Here is a 22,627-nt window from a genome sequence, read left to right as displayed (position 1 = left end):
TCATCAAAGGAGACTTAGTATCTGAAGTAACAAAAAATGACAAACTATTAGCAGATCCAGGTCAATATTAGAGGCTCATAGGAAGATTGTTATATCTCACTATGACCAGAATTGATATTGCTTGTGTTGTGCAAGTTCTCAGCCAAAAGTCAAAGCAGTCACACTTAGAGGCTGCTCTCAGAGTGGTAAGATACATCAAGGCAGCTCCTCGTCTAGGCCTATTAATGCCTTCAGACAACTCTTGCACATTTGTAGCCGATTGTGATTCAGATTAGGAAAGCTGTCTACAAACTAAGAGGTTTGTTACAGGGTATCTAGTGAAGTTTGGGGAGGCTACCATATCTTGGAAGTCGAAGAAATAGGAAACAATAGCCAGAAGCTCAGTAGAGGCGGAATTCAGAAGCATGGCCTCCACAGTTGCTGAACTGACTTGGTTAACAAGATTGTACAAGGAGATGGGAGTTGATTTAAACCTGCCTATCTCTCTATATTGTGACAGTAAAGCTGTCATTCAGATTGCAGCCAATCCCATTTTTCATGAAAGAACTAAGCATATTGACATTGATTGTCACTTTGTTAGGGAGAAGATTGTTCAAGGGGTGATAAAAAACTTTCATATCTCGACCAAGGAGCAACTAGCAGACTTACTAACAAAGAGCCTTGGCAAACTGCAACATGACTATCTTTTCTCCAAGCTGGGGTTGAAAGACATATTTCAACCCTCAGCTTGAGGGATGGTGTTGAAATAATAGTAGTTTAGCAGTAGTTAGTTAGCTTTAGTTAATGATAGTTAGGTAGTTAGTGACAGCTGGACACAGCTAAGTTAAAGGTCGGTTAGTGTACAATATATAACTGAAGGTAGTTAGCCTCTGTATTCAGTCTTGTTCATTTTTTGATATCAGAGAAATATTCACTCCATAGTCTCGTTGATCTTTGTTCTTCCTCTTCTCTCGTTTGCTGAAGATTGATCTCCAGAAATCATCATTTTGCACTCCGCCTTTGACAAAAACCAGCTTCCACTTCCCATTTTTTGCAAAAATCAATTGAGATTGATCATGTCAAACAATACCATACCAACTTAAGAAGTTCTTATTAAGGTCTACTTGATGCGGAAAAAATGTTTTCCTAAAAAATTAACATATCATGCAACAATTGCGGATATATAGGATTAATTAAATGGGGTTCTAAAAAGGTTAAAATCGGTAAAATCTTACTGCGATAAATAATGGTCAAGAAAGATTAAATGGACAAGCTATACGGTCAATTAAAGATGAATTATTAGAAAACATTAATAACAAAATAAATAAGTAGTTGATAAGTTTGCATCTCAAAAAGCTTAAAACCAAACATCAAAAACATAAATGATTCTTATTAATGTTCAGCTTTAGATCATCACACTTATTGAGCATCCCTAGAGCTTGCTGAATATATATATCTTTTTCCATTCGGGCTGTGTTTGGTACGAAGAAAAATATTTTTCAAAAAATATTTTCTAATTTTTTCAAGTTTGATTGGCTTAAATGTTTGGAAAAACATTTTTCTCGTGAACTCATTTTCCTCCAATTGGAGGAAAATATTTTTCCTATCAAGAGAAGGGAAAATATTTTTCAAAACTCTTTCTCAACCTTCCTCACCATATTCCCCATCCCCACCAACCCCCCACACCCAACACACCCCACCCACCCACACCATACCACACTCACCCACCCCTACCCCCGAACCCCTACTCCCGACGCCCCACGCTAAATAGAATATTATTAAGACTATTTTTCTTTCATGTTGTATATAGAGTACTTTCTTTTTCATTTCAGCAAAATGAGTATTTTCTTTCATTTCAACAAAAGAATTACTTTCTTTTCATGATGTAGAAAAAATATTTTCTTTCATTTCAACAAAATGAATATTTTCTTTTCAACCAAAAAAGGAGTATTTTCTTTTAGGGATGTTTGGAAAGCCACCTGATAATTGAAATTGGTGTAATTACTAGGGTATGGCGACTTTTTATTTGTCATAATGTAATTACATTGTAATTACATATGTACTGTTTGATTGCACAAGTGTAATTAAATAGTTAGATTAAAATTTAAATATAAAGTTAATTATCAAAAATTAAAAGTTAAGATTTAACAAATATATGCTTTTATAAATGACATTAAATTTGACATTTAAGATACATATTGTTTCATGAAAATATATTAGTTACTAATCATATATTTGTAACTAATATTGTAAAGATAATTGACATATATTTTTAAAATTAATAATATTTTGCTTTAATTAATTATAAAAACTACATATTTTGTAATAACATCATGGACTGTATGCTTAATAAAAAGATAAATATTTGTAAATATAATACCATAACATTACTCAAATATTTCACGAAAAAATAATCTATCAACTCTAATTGAAAAATGGATGGCATGCAATTTGAATTAATAAGTCAATACTACTAGAGCAAATAAAATAGAACCGAAATTATAACATAAAATTCAAAAACAAATATTAAAAAATATAATACCCTTACGTAAATTACAACATAACATAAAATAAATTTCAACATAATTTAAGTAAATATAATTCAAAAGAAAAGGAAAATATAAGTATATAACCTAATTCAACAATGAGATTCTACTTTAATGACATCACTCATTATATGCCAAATTTATTATGACAAGAGTGGTTTGCTCTAGTGGTGAGCACCCTCCACTTCCAACCAAGAGGTTGTGAGTTCGAGTCACCCCAAGCGCAAGGTGGGAAGTTCTTGAAGGGAGGGAGCCGAGGGTCTATCAGAAACAGCCTTTCTACCTCATGGTAGGGGTAAAGTCTGCGTACACGCTACCCTTCTCAGACCCCACTAGTGGGATTATACTGAGTTGTTGTTGTTGTTGTTGTTGTTGTTGTTATTAATGACTCAATGTTTCTAATATTAGGAGGTGTTGTTTCAAAAGTAGAATAATAGCACAATTATGCGAAATGAAGAAAATAAAAAAATAAAAAAATATGAACAATTACATGGAATCACAAAAAATTGAAGTTGTAAAATGAGAATACTAATTAGATATTTAAAAGTAATTTATCATTTTAACGAACTTCAACTAAAGCATATACAACAACAACAACAACAACAACAACAACAACAACAACAACAACAACCCATTATAATCTCACTAGTGGGGTCTGGAGAGGGTAGTGTGTACGCACACCTTACCTCTACCCTGGGGTAGAGAGACTGTTTCCGATAGACCCTCGGCTCTCTCCCTCCAAGAATTTCCCACCTTGCTCTTGGGGTGACTCGAACTCACAACCTTTTAGACTTTTAGATAAGTGTGCATATAACCTCCAGGGCCGACCTAATGGCCAAGCAAGTAAAGCAGTTGCCTAGGGCCCCTTATTTGTAGGGGCCCCAAAATTTTCTGATTTTTAATGTATTTATCCATTCATTTTAATAATATTAAGTATTTGAAAAGAAAAAAAAATGTTAAGTTTCAAGGAAAGTACGTTGGAGAACAATCGGAAATGGAATTTATTTTGGGAATTCAAGCCCCATGCGTGACCAACTGAACATCCCACTATGTTGTGTCATTTGTCTACCATTATTATTATAAATGGGCCCATATTCTTTATCTTTTTTTATTTTTCTCTCTGCAAAGCTTCTCTAGACTCTATATTCCAAAATTTCAATCTCATTCGGTTACTACCTCAAAATAAAATATCAGAACACAACTACACAAGTACCATCTATTTGATTTGCTCTCAAGTATTTTGGCCTTACATCAAGAATTTTTAAGTAGCAAAAGCTTATCAAATTATCTATTTGTTGTCTTGTTGAATCAGGTTTGATCGTTCTATATTTTATTATTTGCATCTACTTTTTAATTTTTTTTTGGATATATTTTCTTTGTAAGTATATATTGTCTTCTTAGTTATTTATTAGACTTATAATATGTCAACTAGAAAATATGAATCCGGATGTTCAAAACGTCAAAAAAGGAAAAGGATTGAAACTCTAGTACAATCCCAAAAAGGAGCACTTAATAAATTTATAGCGAATAGTAAAAATTCTAAATAAGAAAATGTGGAAGATTTTATGATAGATGAACAAATCACTAATATAATTGAGATAGACAATAATAAAATTCAAGAAGAAGAGGAAGGAGGAGAAGTTGTCGAGAAACCTAACATATATCCTCAAGAAAAATAAGAAGTTCTAAATAAGTTAGATAATTATACTCTCAGGAACATATATGATCCTAGTCAATGGACTAGTATAGATACAAAGTTGAGAGATTTATTAGTAGAAAAGGGGCCAATTAAAATTACTAACATAGATTTTCCAAAGGATAAATTCTTTAGACATTTTTTTACTACAAATTATATTCAAAAATTGGCTAATGGAGAAAGACATGAAAGAAGATGGTTAGTTTACTCTAAAGATATGGATAAGGTATTTTATTTTTGTTATAAGTTATTTCATATGACTTCTAGCTTTTGTAGCAGTAAATTAGCTAGTAATGATTGGAGAAATATAAGTGCTAAGCTCAAAGCTCATGAAACATCAAAAGAGCATATTATTAATATGGGTGCATGGATTGATTTAGAAATGAGATTGCACAAAAGTAAAACAATTGATAAAGATGTTCAAGAACAAATCAATAGAGATAGAGAGCACTGGAAAAATGTATTATCAAGAATTATTATTGTAATAAAAACTCTTGAAAAAAATAATTTGGCATTTAGGGAAAAAAATAAAAAGATCTATCAAGAAAGTAACGGAATTTTTTTGAGTCTAATTGAAATGATTGCAGAATTTGATCCAATCATGCAGGAACATGTTCGCCGAATTAAGCATGATGAAATCCATAATCATTACCTTGGACATAATATACAAAATGAATTACTGATTGCACTCCAGATGCAAGTCATCAAGAACAAGTGTCTTTTATATTACGGAGTGTCGACATCACTGTAACTCCAGTAAGAATTACTGAATATTTTTTAGAGTTTTTAAAAGTTGATGATACAAGTGGAAAAGGTCTTTTTGAAGTTATTGTAGATGAGATAAAAAGTATTGGACTTGATATTGATAATTTAAGAGGACAAGGATATGATAATGGATCCAATATGAAGGGAAAATACCAAGGAGTGCAAAAAAGACTGCTCGACATAAATCCTAGATTATTTTATACACCATGTGGTTGTCATAATCTAAATTTGGTACTTTGTGATATGGCTAATTCTTGTACCAAAGCTATATCATTTTTTGGAGTAGTACAACGCATAGATTCACTATTTTCTTCTTCTACTAAGCGACGGAAAATTTTAAAAGATAATGTACCTAGCCTAACTCTTAAATCATTATCACAAACGCGTTGGGAAAGTCGAATTGAAAGTATTAAAGCAATACGATTTCAAACTCCACAAATAAGAAATGATTTATTGAAATTAGTAGAAGTTAGTGAGGATCCAAAAACTAAAAGCGAAGCTAGTTGTTTAGCAACTTATGAGTTTGAAAATTTTGAGTTTTTACTGGGTATGACTATTTGGTATGATATACTATTTGCAGTTAATTCAGTTAGTAAACATTTACAATCAAAAGATATGCATATTGATGTTGCCATAGATCAACTTAGGGGTTTGATTTCTTTTTTCAAAAAATATAGAGAAGAAGGATATGCAACTGCCATGATTTCTGCTAAGGAAATTGCATATGAGTTGAATATAGAACCTGAATTTCGTAATAAACGTGTAATATATAGAAAGAAACAATTTGATGAAAACGTTGATAATGAAATTACAAAATCTCTTGAAGAATCTTTTAGAGTTGATTACTTCTTATACATAGTAGACCAAGCTATTTTTTCACTTCAAAGTAGATTTGAGCAATTTGAAGCGTATGAAAATATTTTTGGTTTCCTATTTAGTGGCAAAACATTGAGATCTCTAGATGATGAGAACTTAAATAAAAATTGTCTTAACCTTGAATGTTCTTTGAAACATAATAGTAACTCTGATATTGATGGTTTAGACTTATTTTATGAATTAAAAGTTTTAAGGGAAATAATACACGTAGAAGATGATAATCTAATCGATATACTTAATCATATAAAAAGACTTGATTCTTTTCCAAATGCTTATATTGCTTATAGAATAATGTTAACAATTCATGTAACAGTTGACTCAGCGGAAAGAAGTTTTTCAAAATTAAAATTAATAAAATCTTACTTAAGATCAACAATGTCTCAAGATAGATTAAATGGATTAGCTATATTATCAATTGAAAAAGAATTATTAGAAGAAATCGATTACAAACAAATTATTAATAATTTCGCATCTCAAAAAGCTAGAAAAATAAATTTCAAATAAAATTATGAGTTTTCTTCTACAACAAAAATCTTAGGGTCCCCTATTGAAGTTTGGCTTTAGGCCACAAATATCATTGAACCACCCATGATAACCTCATCCAATAAAATTCAATTTTAATGACATCACTCAGTGTAAGTCAAGTTTGTGACTTATTCTTTCAAAGATTACAAGGTATTTGTTTTAGAAAAATTAAAACAATAACATAGCTAAGTGTAATAAAAAAAATTAAAACAATTGACCAAGCCGACTTTTAGATTTTTTTTAATAAATCCAAAGGTTCCAGTATGAACCTATAGCACTAGTGTACCACATAATTAAGACACATTTTTGTTTTCCTATAAAATTTTGAGAGGAAAAAAAGAGTCGAACCTAATTCGTAATATATGTATAGAAATATTGATCACATATGTAAATTAAACATATAAACATCATATGCTTTAGATTAAAAAAAGGGATCAAAACGGACTATAAACACTCCCCTTCCTGAAAGTAATATGCTTCTTTTGTTCAAATGTATTCCTCAACATGTCCTTAACGTGCAATTCAAAAAACTTATGGAAGAATTTCAACTCCCAAAATTTAGACTTGCTATTAATCTGATAAATGGAACTTCAAAACTAGTCCGCTGTTGCATAAATCTCATAATTCATATTCACTACTATTGATTACTTTAACTCTTAATCCAACTCGAAAGTAAAACAAAGAGCTTTACCACAGAATCCTTTGGATACAAATTCCATATTCTTTGCTTTAGCCAAAGATACATAAAAATCCCACAAGTGTAATTAAAGATCTTAAACCTTTTCACTTAATAAAGGCTCAATTCGAGGGGAAAGAATTTAGCATGTTTCTCATATAACTAGTCTTAATTATGTGAATTTGTTCACCTAAATAAAGTAAAGTGTCTTACCTTAAAAGGTCTTTGGTAAAAGGAGGTAGAGAGCGAGTGACACTAAGTTCAAACAAAAGGGTATTACTTTAGTTATATGAGCATTCTTACACAATTAACACTAGTAGAATACAACACATTCAGGAACACAGTTTTCTTCAGGTTTGTCAACTCAATATATCAGTAGAATACAACAGATTAGGAACTTTCCCCGAGGCTCTTTATCTAGATGTAATGAAACAGAACAATCTATTAACCCTTGCACGTGACTCTTGATGAAGTAAAAGTACATGATTTCTTGACAGTCAGATCCATTAGTTAAGTGAAAGAGGATTTTGTGTCACCTCTACTCGGTGCAGCTGTAGACCTGAGGCCTGAGGGTCTTTAGAGGAGCATCTTTATCAATGGAATATCTCCAGTGCAGCTGGACTAATGGGGATCAGACCAGAAGGTGATACAAGTGCATCAACAAGAACATCATTTGGAGTTAGTGGTATAGTGCCCTCATCCAATATCTGCACTGAGTAAGAAAGCGCAACTGCAATCCAAAGAAAAAAGTCACTGAGCAGCAGCTAATCATCTTTTGTGAACAAATCAGAACTATCACATGCATTCCTAGAAAGAAGCAACGAAGAAACATACTCTTGAGAGGTTGCTTCCAATTTCGCTCCTTTGCACGTTCCTGATATCTTGTCAAGAAGGTATCATAATAACTGTTTCACAACCATAGGAAGAAAGGATCACCAACAAGAGGATATTAGAATTATAGAAGAGGGAGAAACTCGCAACGACTCTTCTCTTATTTCCTCTTTCCTTTTGTTTTTTCATAGGTTGCACTTCTCCTTTCTTTGCTCTACTGTTTTTACTATCTATCTCAGTTAAACTGTCACTTCTGGTAAAGATGAGCTAAAGAGAAAGATATAAAACCCTACCCTCCACCACGGCCCAACCGCCTTCCAGCTTTGTCAAAAGCAAGTCCTTCAAAGAGAAACGGAGAGGAGAGCACAAATTAAAATGGAACTCAAAAGTTATCTGGTTTCAAGTTTTGAATTATGAGAAGTTTGACAATGAAAAGTTAGGAAATACGTACCAGGTAAAATTAACAAATCGACAGGCTCATCCGCCAACAAGACTGCAACATGAAAACATCTCCAATTACTAGCACAAAATCCATAGTCCTATTTCACTTTTAAAACTAACGAAACCAATCTGGACAAAAATAAGAAGTATATGACCAACAAGATGTGCAGAATAAAGGATGTAAATCCAAACGATAGCCCAGTCCATAACTGAGTTTTTTCGATGAAGGCATCAAGCCAACTCGCACTTCTCCCAAAAATCAAATAAAGGCATAGCAGAAAAGTAGTGTCAGCATTGAAGAAGCCACAAGGTCATCCTTCAGTCAAGAACTCAAAAAACTGGTATTGCTCTTCCATTCGTAAAAAGACCTTATAAGCTTTAAGGCCTTCCACCATCTAAAGCAGCAAAAATTTCAAAGATTGAAAGGGCCGGATGATAGAAAAGCTATGATGCTTTCACTTTTATTCTCCTGTTTGTGTCTTGCATGTTTCAGACAAGTGCTCCATGGCACCAGTACAAACCCGAATTATATATATATTTAACATTGATGATTATGATTTCCTACAACAACCATGATTTTTAGAGAGAACATTTTCAATACTGAGTATTTGTTGGCAAAATAGATTCCTTTAGGTGCTTACTAGTTTGATTGAAAGTTTTTGACATAATACCCTACGGAAGCGCCAAACTGTTACCAGAAACAATGTATATGGAAAGGTTAATGGTCATGAAATGTAAAGTTATTCTCTAGAACCTTTAACCACACTATGATAGAATCTACTGAATACATAATAAGTTTTCAGTGAGGTGAGGGTAAGACTATAGAGTGCTGGAAATATCAATTTATTCAAGACGTGAACTTTAGGAAAGTTATGATCACATATATCATGAACTTCCAGATGCAGTTATTATCAAAAAGGTTTGCTAGAATGATTTGAACTTCAACATTATAATATCACTTGAATAACAAATGCTAAAAAATAAAAGAAATTTCTCATTTGGAGACTGATAAGTATATGTACCATCTTGCCTATCATTTCCTTCAGCATCTATTGGAGCTGGCTCCAAAATGTTCATTGAATTTGCAATCAAATCCTTAGTGCTTGAGATGTGTAGCATTCGCATGTTTCTATTCTTGTCTTCCACACGTGGAACATAGAGCTTTTTCCGCATTTGCAAATCCGATTCTGATTTGATAATGGCATGAGAACTCAATATTAAGCTCTATAAGTGAACCACTAAAGAGAAACAGCAAAGAAAATGAGAACAGCTATGAGGAAAATCCTTATACCTTACACTTGGTAGTAGTAAATGATCAAGGAATGTTTGAATTATTGGCATTAACAGGAATATAGCTATATTCTGTAGATTACGTTACCAGTCTTAAGGTTTGCCTGGTATTTCGACAGAATCAGGATATAAGCTAGTAGGTGTGAACTACCACTCCACTAGCTACCTTTTTGTGGTGACGGCTCAGAACTTAGCATAGATATATGTATTTTTTCAAAATTATCCTACTAAATATGCATAGGTCGAGCTCAGGTACTGGGGCTCCTGCAATGCTTCCATTTCATTGCATCTGCCGGATGGCAGCACAAATCTGCTCCACTTATTCTGCTTATAAGCAGAAAAAAAGCACAAAAAGAACAACTAAAACTACAGCTCAATCGGGGTAGGCTATAAAAAGCCTCACTATCCGTGTCTGCTCCATTTAGACAATTTCATAGATAAATCGAACTGTAAAGATTAAAACTTTTTTGCTGTGATTGTGTGCGGATGAAGTGTGGCTCTGAGAAACAAACCTGTGGATGGCTTCTGGAGAATGTGAGACAGTATTTGGGATGTATCAACTTCTCGCAAAGCACTACAACTTATGTAAGCACACAATCTCTTAGAAGCATTAAACCACGGAGCCTCCAACACAATCCTTTGTATTGCTTCATCTGACCAGCCACATAGACTTCCAAGAGTAAATATCTTAAAAGTAAAAGAAAGAACCCATTTGATGCAAAATACATATACATACACATCTGGTTTTTGGATCCTTCACCGTATATATATATATATATCGCCTGCATATATAATATATAAAAGTACCTTGTTGGGATCTGAGTGTAGGATCCATGGACTTGAGATCTCTCTTAACTACGGAGCGGAGGGCCTTTTTCTGCTTGAAAATGGTGTCCAGATGGGCTGCACCGTCGGCACTCAGGTTTTGTTCTTCGGTGGTGCTCATAGTTTTACGGCGGAACACGGTGAGGTTGGGTGGAGGAGAATGGCGGCGCGGCGGAGGAAAACTGGGTAGTGCGACTGTACTAGCTGACGTGGCTATTGTGTAGGGATTGACCTGTTCCAGGGTCCGCTGTCGTGCTTGCACATATATATATATAATGTGTGCGCGCGCGCTCTTGTCACGTTTGGACATGCCCTGTCCGACGAGTATAGGAACGGTGAGAAGTAACGAAAATTTGTGGTACTAAATCAAACATATGCTAGTAAATACGATTTTAAATGAATGATAGTAAATTTCACATGTGCTTGAATGCCTGATGGTGAAAGTCTAAACAAATCATGTCATAAAGAGCCAAATAAAGATAATGCTAAGATTAAAAAAAATCTAAGAAAATAAAACATATTATTCTTTTTTAGAAATTTAAAGTGTGTCACATCAAACGAGGTGAAATATATTTTTATAGATATTTGTATCAAATTAAATAATTGAACTTTTAACTATTTTAAAGTGAAAACATATAATTTATGATTAAATAATAAAAATCTATGTTCAAGTCACATCTCTTGCATTTATTTACTAGGTACGAGTATTAGTATTTTTATTGTACTTAATTGACTCGCCCAGCTTTTTTTAAATTTTGCCTCTTTTTAACCCGTTTTATGCAATAAAGGGAATTTCAAATGATAGGAGTAATAGATTATTTTATAAGTAGAAAAATAATCAGATAAGAGTAAGTCAAAGGATAATAGATAATTTTCTCCTACTAAGGCACTCATGTAGTTGTTGCTGAGTCTTTTAGATTTTTGGAATCAAAGAAGACATAGTTTCATTGTTTGAAGAGAATCACAATGGAGGACCGTTAATTCAGGTAAATGAACCGCCAAGTACTCTCGTACTTGTGAAACAAAAAAAAAAAAAAAAAAAAGAGTGACCATTGACTACATATATATAACTGAAAATGAAGAGCACCATCCAATTTTTTGGACACTTTTGAACTAGGCAAACTGTCATAATTCAGATACATTCAGGAGAGAGAAAGAGGTCATGATCCTGGTTTCCCTTTTCCTACCATGGTCATGATCCTTCTCATTTCTTCCCTTCCATTTTGATCCCACCATTTCTTCATCTTTTGTGCTCAACAAACAACCCACCATTCTGAATTTTCCTTTTCTTTCTTGAATTTTTGTTTAATAAGTTTAGAAAAAGGAAATGGCTTCAGGATCTTTCAAGTGTTATGTTGAACAAAACACAGGGAAATTTGCATTCTTCTTCATATATGCTGTTCTTGAATGGATGATGATCATTCTGCTTTTTATTGAGGGGTTTCTTGCTTTTTTCTCTAATGAATTCGCCAAGTTCTTCGACCTGAAAGTCCCCTGCTTGCTTTGCACGAGGATCGATCACATTCTCGTTCACAGGAATGCCAACTTTTATTACAATGAATCCATTTGTGAAGTTCACAAGAAGGACATTTCTTCCCTTGCTTATTGTCATGTCCACAAGAAGCTGTCTGATATTAGGAACATGTGCGACGGCTGCCTTCTGTCATTTGCAACAGAGAAAGATGCTGATTGCGATAGGTACAAGTCACTAGTTGGTATCTTGCACAAGGATATTGATTGCTTTGTGGAGGATGATAAGAAAGTACATACAAAATCAGGGAAGAAGGAAGATGAGGTCATCCAAATTGAGAAGGGCGGAATCGTTAGGTGTTCTTGCTGTGGGGAGCCTCTAAAAACAAAGTCAAAGTATTCCAGGAATGCATCATCAATGAAGGGAAATCCTTATTCTCAAGCTCCTGCTCCATCTCCAAGATCTCCCTTGACTACGTGGAGAAATGAGGAAGCGCGCCATTTAGAATTGCCTCATACTCAGTACACAGAGGTTAAGTTCATCTCAGATAATGATTTGGACCTTCCTGATGATGAGGGTATCCCTAATGGAGGTACGTACGTTTCTTTCCATTCGTGTTTCTTCTTGTTGTTGTACTTGATTTCTGCAAACTGTTACTATGATTTATGAATCATAGCAATTCATAACTTTATTCTTCCATAGGACATATGAGATTGTCTCATGGGGCTTTCATTGTTCATACAAATCGTTGTATACTTACCTTTTGTCTATTATTTTGCTTTCGTTTATTTAGCTTAAATGCTAGTTTTCATTTCTCAGTAGATATTTTAGGAAATAAGTAAACGATGTTAGCAGGGGAGTAGTAGGTTAGAATTTGAGCTTCAGAAAGCTTTTTCTGCAGCAAGAAATGATTCAGCATCAACAGAAATATCTGCACATTCATTCTAATATCCCTAACTCTTTTCTATTGTCCTAACTCCTAACCACACTGTTTTAACTCCTCAAGTTATAAATGCTGTGTATTTTCTAAAGTAACTGATCTACATTCCGATTTACCAGGGGATATTGCATTTGTCATCCTCTGTGGAGAAGTTAAATGTTAGGGTAAGAATATTTTCTTTCCTTAATGCAGGTAGAGAGGATATTAAAGCTGCTACTGTACCACTAATACCAGATTCGGAGGAGATAAATGATGATGCCTTGAAAACGCCAAATTTTACAAGAAAGAAATTCTTTGGTATCCCATTGTCAGACTCGGTTCATGCTAGCCCTAGGTGGTCACACAGGCCTAGAAAATTGAGTATGGATATTAAGAGTGAATTAATTTCAGAAACTAATGACGCGAGTGCAGTAAATGAATCTGACGATGACATCCTGCATCGCTTGAAGAGGCAAGTTCGTTTGGACCACAAGTCTCTCATGGCACTTTACATGGAACTTGACGAAGAAAGAAGTGCCGCTGCTGTTGCAGCAAACAATGCCATGGCTATGATCACTCGCTTACAAGCAGAGAAAGCCGCAGTCCAAATGGAGGCGTTGCAGTACCAAAGAATGATGGAAGAGCAGGCGGAATATGATCAAGAGGCGCTGCAGGTCATGAAAGACTTGCTTTTGAAGAGAGAAGAAGAGATAAAGGTCTTAGATGCTGAACTTGAGACATATAGGGAAAGATACGGACATATCAAGAAAGTAGGTAGTGAGGTCTGTGAAGTTGATGCAGATGAAGATTATCAAGAGTGGAATTCTCATTCTTTGTCATCCGTTAGTGAAAGATCAGCATGTGTCAGTCCTGATCAAAATGAGCGCTCTTTTGAATGCTCTGGTGAATATGGAGGGGAAAATGTGGGTGAATCACATCTTGATTTTGAGAACGAAAGATCGTATCTCATGGGTTTGTTGACAAATCTTGAAGAGAAAATTAAAACATCTAAGGATGAAGGATTTCATGTATTAGAAACAAACGAGGTTAAGCATGGATCCGAAGGAAAAGGTAAATGAATCTTGTTTATTTTCTTACCTTTTCATCCTTTCAGATACCATAAACAACTTCTTTTTTTTCATGCTGGTAGGAAATGAAAATAAGGTAACTCTTACAAGAGAAGTGTCACTAATTAGAGAGAGATTGAGAGCCATTGAAGCAGAGAGCGGCTTCTTAAAACATGCAGCTATGACATTACAGAGGGATGGTGAAGGAACCAAACTCTTGACTGAGATAGCTGAACATCTGCGGAGACTTAGGCAATCAATTGATTCCCCATCAAAGGATGCAAATGCATGACTTCTGTTCAAACATGGTAATTTCTGCACTGTGATTCTTTTTTCCTCTTATCTGAGTTAGCATCTGTTTGTTCGCTCAATTAAACCGCTAACTCTTTCCCATGCTACTTCCTTATTAGGATGTACATAGCTGTTTCTCTCCTGGAAGGACTCTTGAAATTCCAAACTTTGACATTTCATGGAGCTCTTGTCTTATCATCTTGAGAAATTCTGGTAATTTTATCTTCCATGCTTGAATTATTTGGATATTTACCGACTCTACCCGGAATATTAATCCAAAATTCAGAGTGTATAATTAAATTCGATCAGTAAATATGCAAATTTTTCTTGAGAATATCAGCTTATCTAAGACTAGCATTTCATAATATGGTTTTATAAGCAAACAATTGATTTCCAAGCATATAGTAAAACGGTTCTCTCTTGTCGTTTAAGATTTCTAACACAAAAGTAATCATTTGCTTTCGCAGATGAGATAGGCAAGGAACCAGACTACTTTGGTAATCCAGCTAGCTTTTGCACAATTAAGTCACAGAAGGAACCAATATATATGCATGTGCTCGTGTCTGTAACATATCCTCGTAGATCTTCCCCCTCCCAATTGATGTTCATTTTTGAGAAGTTGCTTCATCAATACAATGAGAGAATGTACATTAATATTTATCTCAGCTCACCCTCACTCCAGGAGATCAAGAAACTCTTGATCTTACTTCTTGAAAAGTGATCGAGGGTGTCTCACCGATTGAGAACCCCTCTCATCATTGAGATCCTTCTACGTGAGAATGCAACAAAAAAATTGTTTATACCCTATTTGCACAGTATTTTTGTATGGACCATGTAGCTAAGCCCTTGCTTCCAATCCTTCAACCTTAACTTGGCTCTTAAATCCTCAATGTATAGGTCTCTTCATTTTCTTCTTTCTGTGTTTATGGTGGGTGAGTATATATATATCCCACCTCACCCACCATAAACACAGAAAGAAGAAAAGGAAGAGACCTATACATTGAGGATTTAAGAGCCAAATTAAGGTTTAAGGATGTGTGCGTGTATATCATAAAAGTTCTTTACAACTTGAAACTCAGACTCATGTCAAGGCCTTCTAAGAACAGCTATTACTATCCTTAAGCCACAGAGCCAAAATCAAGCTTCTCATAATCTCAAAGGCTTCCACCGGAGAATGCTTCAGCAGCCAACACTAACTATCAAGTAGTTCGATCCACACTCCAAACAAGATAAACAAGTGGTAGAGCAGAGAGTGCTAGGGGGAGCAAAAGTTCCAAACGAACAAAACCTGTCCATTTAGTTAATTTGCACTTCTTACCGTTGATCGAACTTAAGTGGTATTACCTAAGCTGAGTTGGACAAAGTAGGTAAAATACCATAAAAAATCTAAATTAAAAAACCATGCAAATCTGAATTAAAGTAGGTAAAATACCATTCAAAATAATTTTTTTTTTTAAAAAGAAGAAAAATGAGATAAACAGATCTTTTTGCCTAGAGTTGGCCGGAAACTCCATCACTCCCACTGTTCCACACCATTCTTTTCCAGATATCTTTTGGGCAACGGGGTGGCACAAACTCGTGGTTTTGGTCTAAGCAAATTCAATGTGTCTATATGGCATTTTCTATGATGAAGCCTTAGTAATCGGCCTAGTAATTCTCCCTTCCACCTCACCAACCCCCCCCCCCCCCCCACACACACACACACCAACACACACACACACACACACAAAAAAAAAGGTAAAGAGAAAAGGTTAAAAAAAAAAAAAAAAACTTTCAGGGTTCGGCCACCAAACAGGTATAAAGAATGTTTTCTTGCAAGTAATCTTCTTGGTGCTGTGCAAGACATCTTATGCGTTGTAGCTTTACTGTATTCATTACGGCCCACGAGACTCCCGAAAGTTGGTAGGTAGACAGAAGATAACAACTACACCATGAAACACGCATTCATCATTATAGAAACATTGGTAATCATTTTTACATATTCTGACATCATCTCATATTGTATAATGATAATGCATAGTGAAAATCGTAGCAAGTACTATTACTGAAAGTAGACAGATAACTTCCTATTATATACAGACATCTTGCCCTTTTAGACCCGGAATATACTGTTACAGCTTCCTGTCTCTCAAATATTCTTCTTCCTCTAGTGTGAAATATCAGAGACATTAATTCTACCGGAAGTGGATGCAATACCTTGGCCAAGCTTTTCTGAATGTACTATTCGTTCGGCAAATATGTAAAGGAATAATTACTGTAGTAGCTCTATTAGAAAACTGCTTCCTGCTTCACTCTTTTGTCCTACAATATGCTCAAGGTCCAACCTAATCTGAGAATTGAACCGAGCCTTAATTCCAATCTACACAGCCTGGAAAACAAAGCAACCATAGAAAAAGTTAAGTGCTTCAGCATTCCTCTACTCAAAAATGTTGTGGAAAAATTATCAAAAACAAATAAAATTGAATCACGATTTCACAATTCCGTATATTCTCTTTAGATGATAGTATAATTGCATAAAAAGAAAAGATAAGGTGCCAAGTTAGAACTATGTAATGCACATGTAAAGTACAAATTCTTAAGAATGACCATCTTTTCATGCCACCAATTACCAACTGATGTCCTTGATATGCATTAGTTATGGGATACTCTATTCGAGCCCCCTCTCACAGACCTCTTGCGTTCACACAAAAAGGCAATTGGAAAAAGTAGGAGTCCAAATTTAGTTCTTATAAGTGTTAGAGGAAAAGAAGATTCCTATTTGGTCAAGCTCTTTTTTTTTCCTGTATGGGCATTCAAGCCATTCACTCCAAGAAAAAGCATGTTATGCTTCCAGAAGGATATCCAATACCAGCACCCAAAATACATTCTGCTGCCAAATAATAGAATGATATCCCTAATTGATTTAAGCAAACCATACCAAGTGCAGAGTTTAATGTGCTCTACTGAACTTTGCAGGTTAACAGAATGTAACAGAGGTTAAGATGAAATATTCATAAATCACCTGCAATAAATTCTCATACACCATTACGGAAATTGTTTGAAACTCCACTTGACGAAGGTTCAGAGATTCCCTGAGGTTCGCGATGCATTTTAGCTAATGGATTGACAACAAATCCATGATTACCGCGAAGCCGAGATCTCCCACATTCCAAATTAAATCTTTCTCCATCTCCATGCTCACCAGCTTTGCAGCTTACAGCACCTGCTGATAAGGTTTTACCATGAGCAGAAGATCGTGAGGCAGAACTCCAACCTCCTGTTCTCTTCCAAAGTTTTGAACTCAAGAATTCTGCACCTGGTAGCTTGCAACACATGGCTGCAGAGTCAGTCCTTGACTTCCTTCCGGTGGACATAGCAAAGTCAAATGAGATCTCATCTAATGCCAGCTCTAGACCTTGAACTCGTGTCACTAAAGAATGCATGCCGCTTTCTGAACTCCCAATAAATCTCTAGGTACAAACAAGACAAAGAAAAACTTTTGAGAAATTAAAAGTGATCATGAGGAAGGCATCAATGTTTTGAGTATTCCTATAAGCCCATAGCCTAAAATCCTCATTACATGAGGAGTCAAAATTGAAGAGGGAAGAGCTTCTCCAAGAAAAAACTCAAAAGCTTGCACATGACAATATTTTGGTCCAAAGGAAATCACAAATAACCAATTAACTTTAAGCAACAAAACTAGGAGGTTAATTTGTCGGTATCTTCAGACTGATTCCGCCGGATTAATCATTGTGTAAGAGTTAGCAACTTCAATTCACGAAGAATAAATTCTAATTATCCTCTTATGTTTTTTCAGTATATTCTTGAGAAGTAAGGAAATACTTCCTCTATTTCACTTTGTTTGACTAGCCCCAAAGTTTAATAAATAAAAGAAGACTTTTAAAACTTGTAGTCTTAAATATGTCATAACATTTGTGTAGTTATACAACTTTTGAAATTTGTGGTCTTAAACATGCCATAACATTTGTGTGGCTATAAAAACTTCTTATTAAGGAGATACATAAATGTGTTATTCTTTTAAGAATAGACTAATAAAGTAACAACGCACAGTGGCGGAGACAGGATTTCCGTTAAGGGGTTCAAAAAAGAAAAAATTAAAAAAACTAAAAGAGATTGTAACTAGTGGGAATTGAACCAATGGCCTCACAAAGGTTTAGAACCCCCTTGATCGCTAAGTTATGCTTTTGTGTTGTGTCAGGGGGATTCAAAACATAATATATACAGGTAAAAAACAGATTTTGCCTTATATATGCAATGTAATTTTTCGGCGAAGGGGGTTCGGGTGAACCCCTTCCGACCTCCTAAATCCGCCCCTGACAGAGCAAACAAAGTGGAAGGAGGGAATACAATTCTGATATTAAGCCTAAGTTAAAGGCAAATTAGTGCATAAAAAACTAGTTGGAAATCAAAATCTAATGCATATATGTCAACCATGCATTTTAACTTATCATGACCAATCTACGATTACATCCAAAGTCAGAAGGGGAGTATTCTCGGCCATTAGCAAATTACCTGGAGAAGCTCAAACAAACTAGACTGCTGGTTTTCAATTTGCACAAGTTGTTTCCGGATCTGAGAGAGATCTTCGCATTCACATTCTTTTGGGTTCCTATAGCACTCCCCAGTTTCATTACTCACAATAACAGTAGATTCTGATCTCTCATTAAGATATGGAACCACACGTGACCCAGCTCTCAATGCACCGGGCTTTCTTTCACCAGTGATCTTACTGAAAAGGGTTCGTCGGACTTCTAGCTTTGTTTGTTGTTCCATCCCCTCATCTTTGTCCGCGAGTCTCCCCTCTTTGTTTTTAGTTTCATTCTCAGAAGTCCTGGTCCCAGGAGTAACAAGAGGAGCAGAAATTTCAACTTTCCATTCAGATGGCTTCTTGCGATCAAGTTTGCGGAAGATTGCTGGGGTTGATTTCTTTTCAAAAGTGTTCGAAGGACGACCTTTTAAGGCTGTACGAGCAGAAGAACCATCAGCGGAAGCTGGCTTATGAGCCTGCTTTTTTCTAACACCAGGCGCACCAGAGCTCATAGTATAGGAGGTCTTCATGCTAGGTGGATAACGCCCATCACTAGCATTTTCTGTTTCCAGGAGAAAACATGAGAAGCCTATTTAGTTTCACTAGAATAAATAAGAAAGTATGATCTACAGAACTCAAAAGACACTACTAAAAGAAATAATTGATGAATATGACAAACTGAAGAAACAGAAAGCTACCAAAAAAGGGATACTATAAAATGTACAGATACTCCACCCTTAAGCACAAGGAAGAAAAACAAACCAAGGAAATTAGAAATCTGATAGAACTTACCCAGAACCCAAAATACAAAAAGGCGAAATGAATCAGTAATAAAATTGACTGACTGACAAATGCTTAGGCTAACAAGTTCATCAATAAAAAGATTACGTAAGAAACTGGAGAGCAGAGGCTGCATATTGACTACGGGTACAATATGAGAAACTTCACAAAAAGGAGGATGATAACTTAGATAAGCAACACAAATGTTAATTAACAAGGAAATAAAATGCGAAGTAAATAATTTCACCTAGAATAACTAGAAAGTGATAAGTGTTAGATTTAGAAAACCTCTAGCTTTAGAGATCATTATATTTACCTTAAAAAATAAACTTTTTACCCAAACAGAGTGGAAACCATGGAGTATTCATATAGCCACCCATCCTTTAGCATTAAGGCGTAGGTAATTGATTTTTTAAATTGAGATTAAGAAGACGGAAGCAGATAAAATATTAGATACCTTTAGATGATGAATTTGACTGGGGTAGAGGAGAGTCATCAGCACACAAATCAGGGATTTCTTTCCACACCTCCAACATTTGGTTCATTGTTTCCCTCACAGCCTTCACCTACACAATTAGTCAATAGATCTTACAATCATCAACACAATTATACTCATAGGAATATATGCTCGGCTTCTGATAGGGGCTTCTACAAGTATACAGTAACAGTATGTAATATATTAGTATCCGGCAGGGTGATAAAATTTTTACTTTTGAAGAACTTGCATAAATTCCCATAGAATTACCATCTTAGTGCGTTTTGAAGAATTTGCACAAGTTATGGGTACACACGACACACTCCTTTAACAGGAGTGGTCAACATAAATGAACTAAAATGAGGGATCCATAAAACATAATCAAACTTCAATCAAGTAAAAGAGAACTCGAATCGAATTAGCCAAGAACCAAAACAAAAGACAGGAATTTGAGTTTAATTGAAAATAAACCTTATCGAATCTTTTAGCCTCGAATGTCTTAAGGCAAGAAGCTTTGAATTCCGAGAGTGAATCTCTCTCAACTACCGCGAGTCTGAGCAAAGCCTCTACACTAGCTTTCCTAGCAGCCCAATCCTCACTACTCATAAATTCCACCAAATACGGCACCAAATTCCTCACTGTCTGTTGATTAGAAGCTCCTCCTACTCCAATCACACTACCAATCAACGTAAGCACTGCCGCCTTCGCTTTATAGCTCCCACACTTGAGAAGTTTCTCGAACCTCGGCAACAGCTTCCTCAAGCAGACAACATCCGGCTCCGGCGACGCCTCAATTGCCGCTGATAAACATAATGCTGCGGCGATCTGAGCGTTCATCTCCTGCTCCGTGAACAGTGCTTCGAGGAAGGGTTTGATAATTGAGGAAAACGGAGGTTGTGTGAGGTTTGATGAGATGGAGGTGCATGCGATGACGCAGGCGGTGCGGACGGCGGAGTCAGGGTCACGGAGGCGGCGGACGACAGCGGAGAGGAGTTTGGAGAGGTGAGGTGAGAGAGTGTCGCGGTGCTGCTCGGACAGAAGGGAGATGAGACGGAGGCATTGTTTTCGGACTGGAGATTTGTCGGCGGAATCGACGGCGGAGATGGAGGAGAGGAAAGGAGGAATTGTTTCTGATGAGAGCGTCTTAGCGATGGATTCGAGTTCGGCCGCCGCCGCAGAGTGAGTGTCGCGGTCGGAAAGTTTGTGGAGGCACGTGAGGACACGGTGCTTTAAATGGCGTGTTGGGTTTTGGTTCCGCTTCATGGCTACTGACATTTTCGAAAAAACGAAACCAAAATTTGTTCGGATTTATTGACTATTTTATGTAATTAAAGTTTAGTCGCTGTTGTAAAAGGTGGCGCCAGTGGTAGTTCTGGCGGCATTGCCGCCGCTAACGGTGGCGGTGGAGGTATGTTTGGTGTTATGGTGTGCGTGATTGCTGCTACAGAAACTTTTCTCTTTCTTTCCTCTTTTTAAAAGAAAGAAGAAAACTGCAAGGGAGAAATAAGAAAAGCAGCAGCAGCATAGAACTGTAATGAGGAAGTTATAGCAGTTGCAGCTTTGTTAGTTCACTTCATCTTTTACCGCGTATTGATTATGATGAATGGTGATACGATGTCGTATAAGAGGGAGCGCGCCATTTCACATGTTTCTACTATTCATTACGTGTCCCTTCGGGGGCATCCGATTTATAAATTTATAAAAGAAGGTACTATTTCCGTTCCAATATTTGTAGCTATAAAACTTTTTAAATTTATGATTTTATATTTATTATAATATTTATGAGGTAATAAATGTTTTAAATTTAGAATAAAATAAAATATTAAAAGTTAAATTATTTTAAAATTACAAAAATAAAATGGAAAATATGTTATTCTTTGAACGATTAATAAGGAAATAGCAGGCTTGTTGTGTTCTTTGCACGACATTTGATGCCTAGAACTTGCCTTGTGTGTCTGCAAAGCGAAATAGCTGTCTTGTTTAGTCTGGGAAGTGATATAGGCATTTCTTTATTGAACCATATATATACATATTCCACCCACCTATTTGTTATGTATCGTAGTTAACCCCGTTGAGCCTTTAATCCTGTTTCCTTGACAACTACATTACAAGCCTTATCCCTTGTTTGAATTGACCATCTTTTTGAACCCTTTACCTCTCGTAAGCACTTGAATTACTATGAATCTATAAAGGATAAAGTGTGGGGTAGTTGGTGGGGCTTTTGAGTGGAACTAGAGAAATCAGGAAAAATGTGCACCTTGTTGGAAAAAAAAGTATCATGTGTTAATAGTGTATCATGCTGATTAGTAATATTCTGTGGTGGCTTTTAAGGTGATTGTGCTCAAAGAAGTGTGGGGTAATTTACGTGGTGTTGAAGGTGAAAATATTGGTTTAACTTAAGTGTGGGCTTGATTATAAAATATATGTATTAAAGTGCTTGGGATGTGTAATCACTATTATATCCAAATATATCCTACCTGACCTGCAGCCTATATTACAACCAATTAAAGTCCTACTTGATCCTAGACTGAACAAGCTCATTAGTAGAGCAGTACATTACGGGCAAGCCTATGGAGCGTTTTCTGTGGCACAAGAATATCATTTTTGAGGGTGAGTGAATTCTGTTTATTTTGATGTTCCTCGGTG

The 22,627-nt window shown here is 35.6% G+C and overlaps 3 protein-coding genes across 4 annotated transcripts; 1 reads left to right on the top strand and 2 right to left on the bottom strand.

Moving 5' to 3' along the window:
* Positions 1–7,326: 7,326 nt before the first annotated feature.
* LOC107796143 (5-formyltetrahydrofolate cyclo-ligase, mitochondrial) lies at positions 7,327–11,722 on the bottom strand. Its single transcript, XM_016618877.2, is given in 9 exon segments — positions 7,327–7,793; positions 7,898–7,968; positions 8,188–8,233; positions 8,346–8,387; positions 9,358–9,522; positions 10,138–10,278; positions 10,433–10,576; positions 10,579–10,650; positions 11,638–11,722. Coding segments are annotated over 9 exon segments (903 nt in total). The 3' UTR covers positions 7,327–7,656.
* On the top strand, positions 11,534–14,998 carry LOC107796145 (probable myosin-binding protein 5). Of its 2 annotated transcripts, XM_016618882.2 has the most exons (5): positions 11,534–12,513; positions 13,054–13,911; positions 13,991–14,215; positions 14,318–14,411; positions 14,666–14,998. In XM_016618882.2, exons 1-3 carry the CDS (start codon positions 11,778–11,780, stop codon positions 14,197–14,199), a joined length of 1,803 nt encoding a protein of 600 aa, XP_016474368.1. In that variant the 5' UTR covers positions 11,534–11,777; the 3' UTR covers positions 14,200–14,215; positions 14,318–14,411; positions 14,666–14,998. The 2 variants fall into 2 exon arrangements, with proteins under 2 accessions (XP_016474368.1, NP_001312545.1); NM_001325616.1 differs by lacking the exons at positions 14,318–14,411; positions 14,666–14,998 and having other exon boundaries at positions 11,778–12,513; positions 13,991–14,199.
* Positions 14,999–16,123: 1,125 nt separating this feature from the next.
* On the bottom strand, positions 16,124–21,547 carry LOC107796141 (TORTIFOLIA1-like protein 3). The gene is made up of 5 exons (XM_016618876.2): positions 20,453–21,547; positions 19,964–20,072; positions 18,711–19,288; positions 17,200–17,647; positions 16,124–16,566 (listed from the first exon to the last, which is right to left on the bottom strand). The coding sequence occupies exons 1-4, from the start codon at positions 21,254–21,256 to the stop codon at positions 17,213–17,215; spliced, it is 1,926 nt and encodes a 641-aa protein (XP_016474362.1). The 5' UTR covers positions 21,257–21,547; the 3' UTR covers positions 16,124–16,566; positions 17,200–17,212.
* Positions 21,548–22,627: the final 1,080 nt, after the last annotated feature.

This window comes from Nicotiana tabacum, chromosome 24, assembly GCF_000715075.1.
Source record: "Nicotiana tabacum cultivar K326 chromosome 24, ASM71507v2, whole genome shotgun sequence".
Classification (NCBI taxonomy): Eukaryota; Viridiplantae; Streptophyta; class Magnoliopsida; order Solanales; family Solanaceae; genus Nicotiana; species Nicotiana tabacum.
The sequence above is the reverse complement of the archived record's forward strand: the minus strand, read 5'-3'. Positions and strand labels throughout refer to the sequence as shown.

Bases quoted from the DNA above. Each gene is read 5' to 3' on its own strand.
- LOC107796145 (XM_016618882.2), top strand. From the start codon at position 11,778: ATGGCTTCAGGATCTTTCAAGTGTTATGTTGAACAAAACACAGGGAAA. The intron at 12,514-13,053 runs GTACGTACGTTT...TCCTTAATGCAG, and splicing joins TGAGGGTATCCCTAATGGAG to GTAGAGAGGATATTAAAGCT. The intron at 13,912-13,990 runs GTAAATGAATCT...TCATGCTGGTAG, and splicing joins GCATGGATCCGAAGGAAAAG to GAAATGAAAATAAGGTAACT.
- LOC107796141 (XM_016618876.2), bottom strand. From the start codon at position 21,256: ATGTCAGTAGCCATGAAGCGGAACCAAAACCCAACACGCCATTTAAAG. The intron at 20,073-20,452 runs GTTTATTTTCAA...CTAATTGTGTAG, and splicing joins AGGCTAAAAGATTCGATAAG to GTGAAGGCTGTGAGGGAAAC. The intron at 17,648-18,710 runs GTAATTTGCTAA...GTTTGTACCTAG, and splicing joins GTTTGTTTGAGCTTCTCCAG to AGATTTATTGGGAGTTCAGA.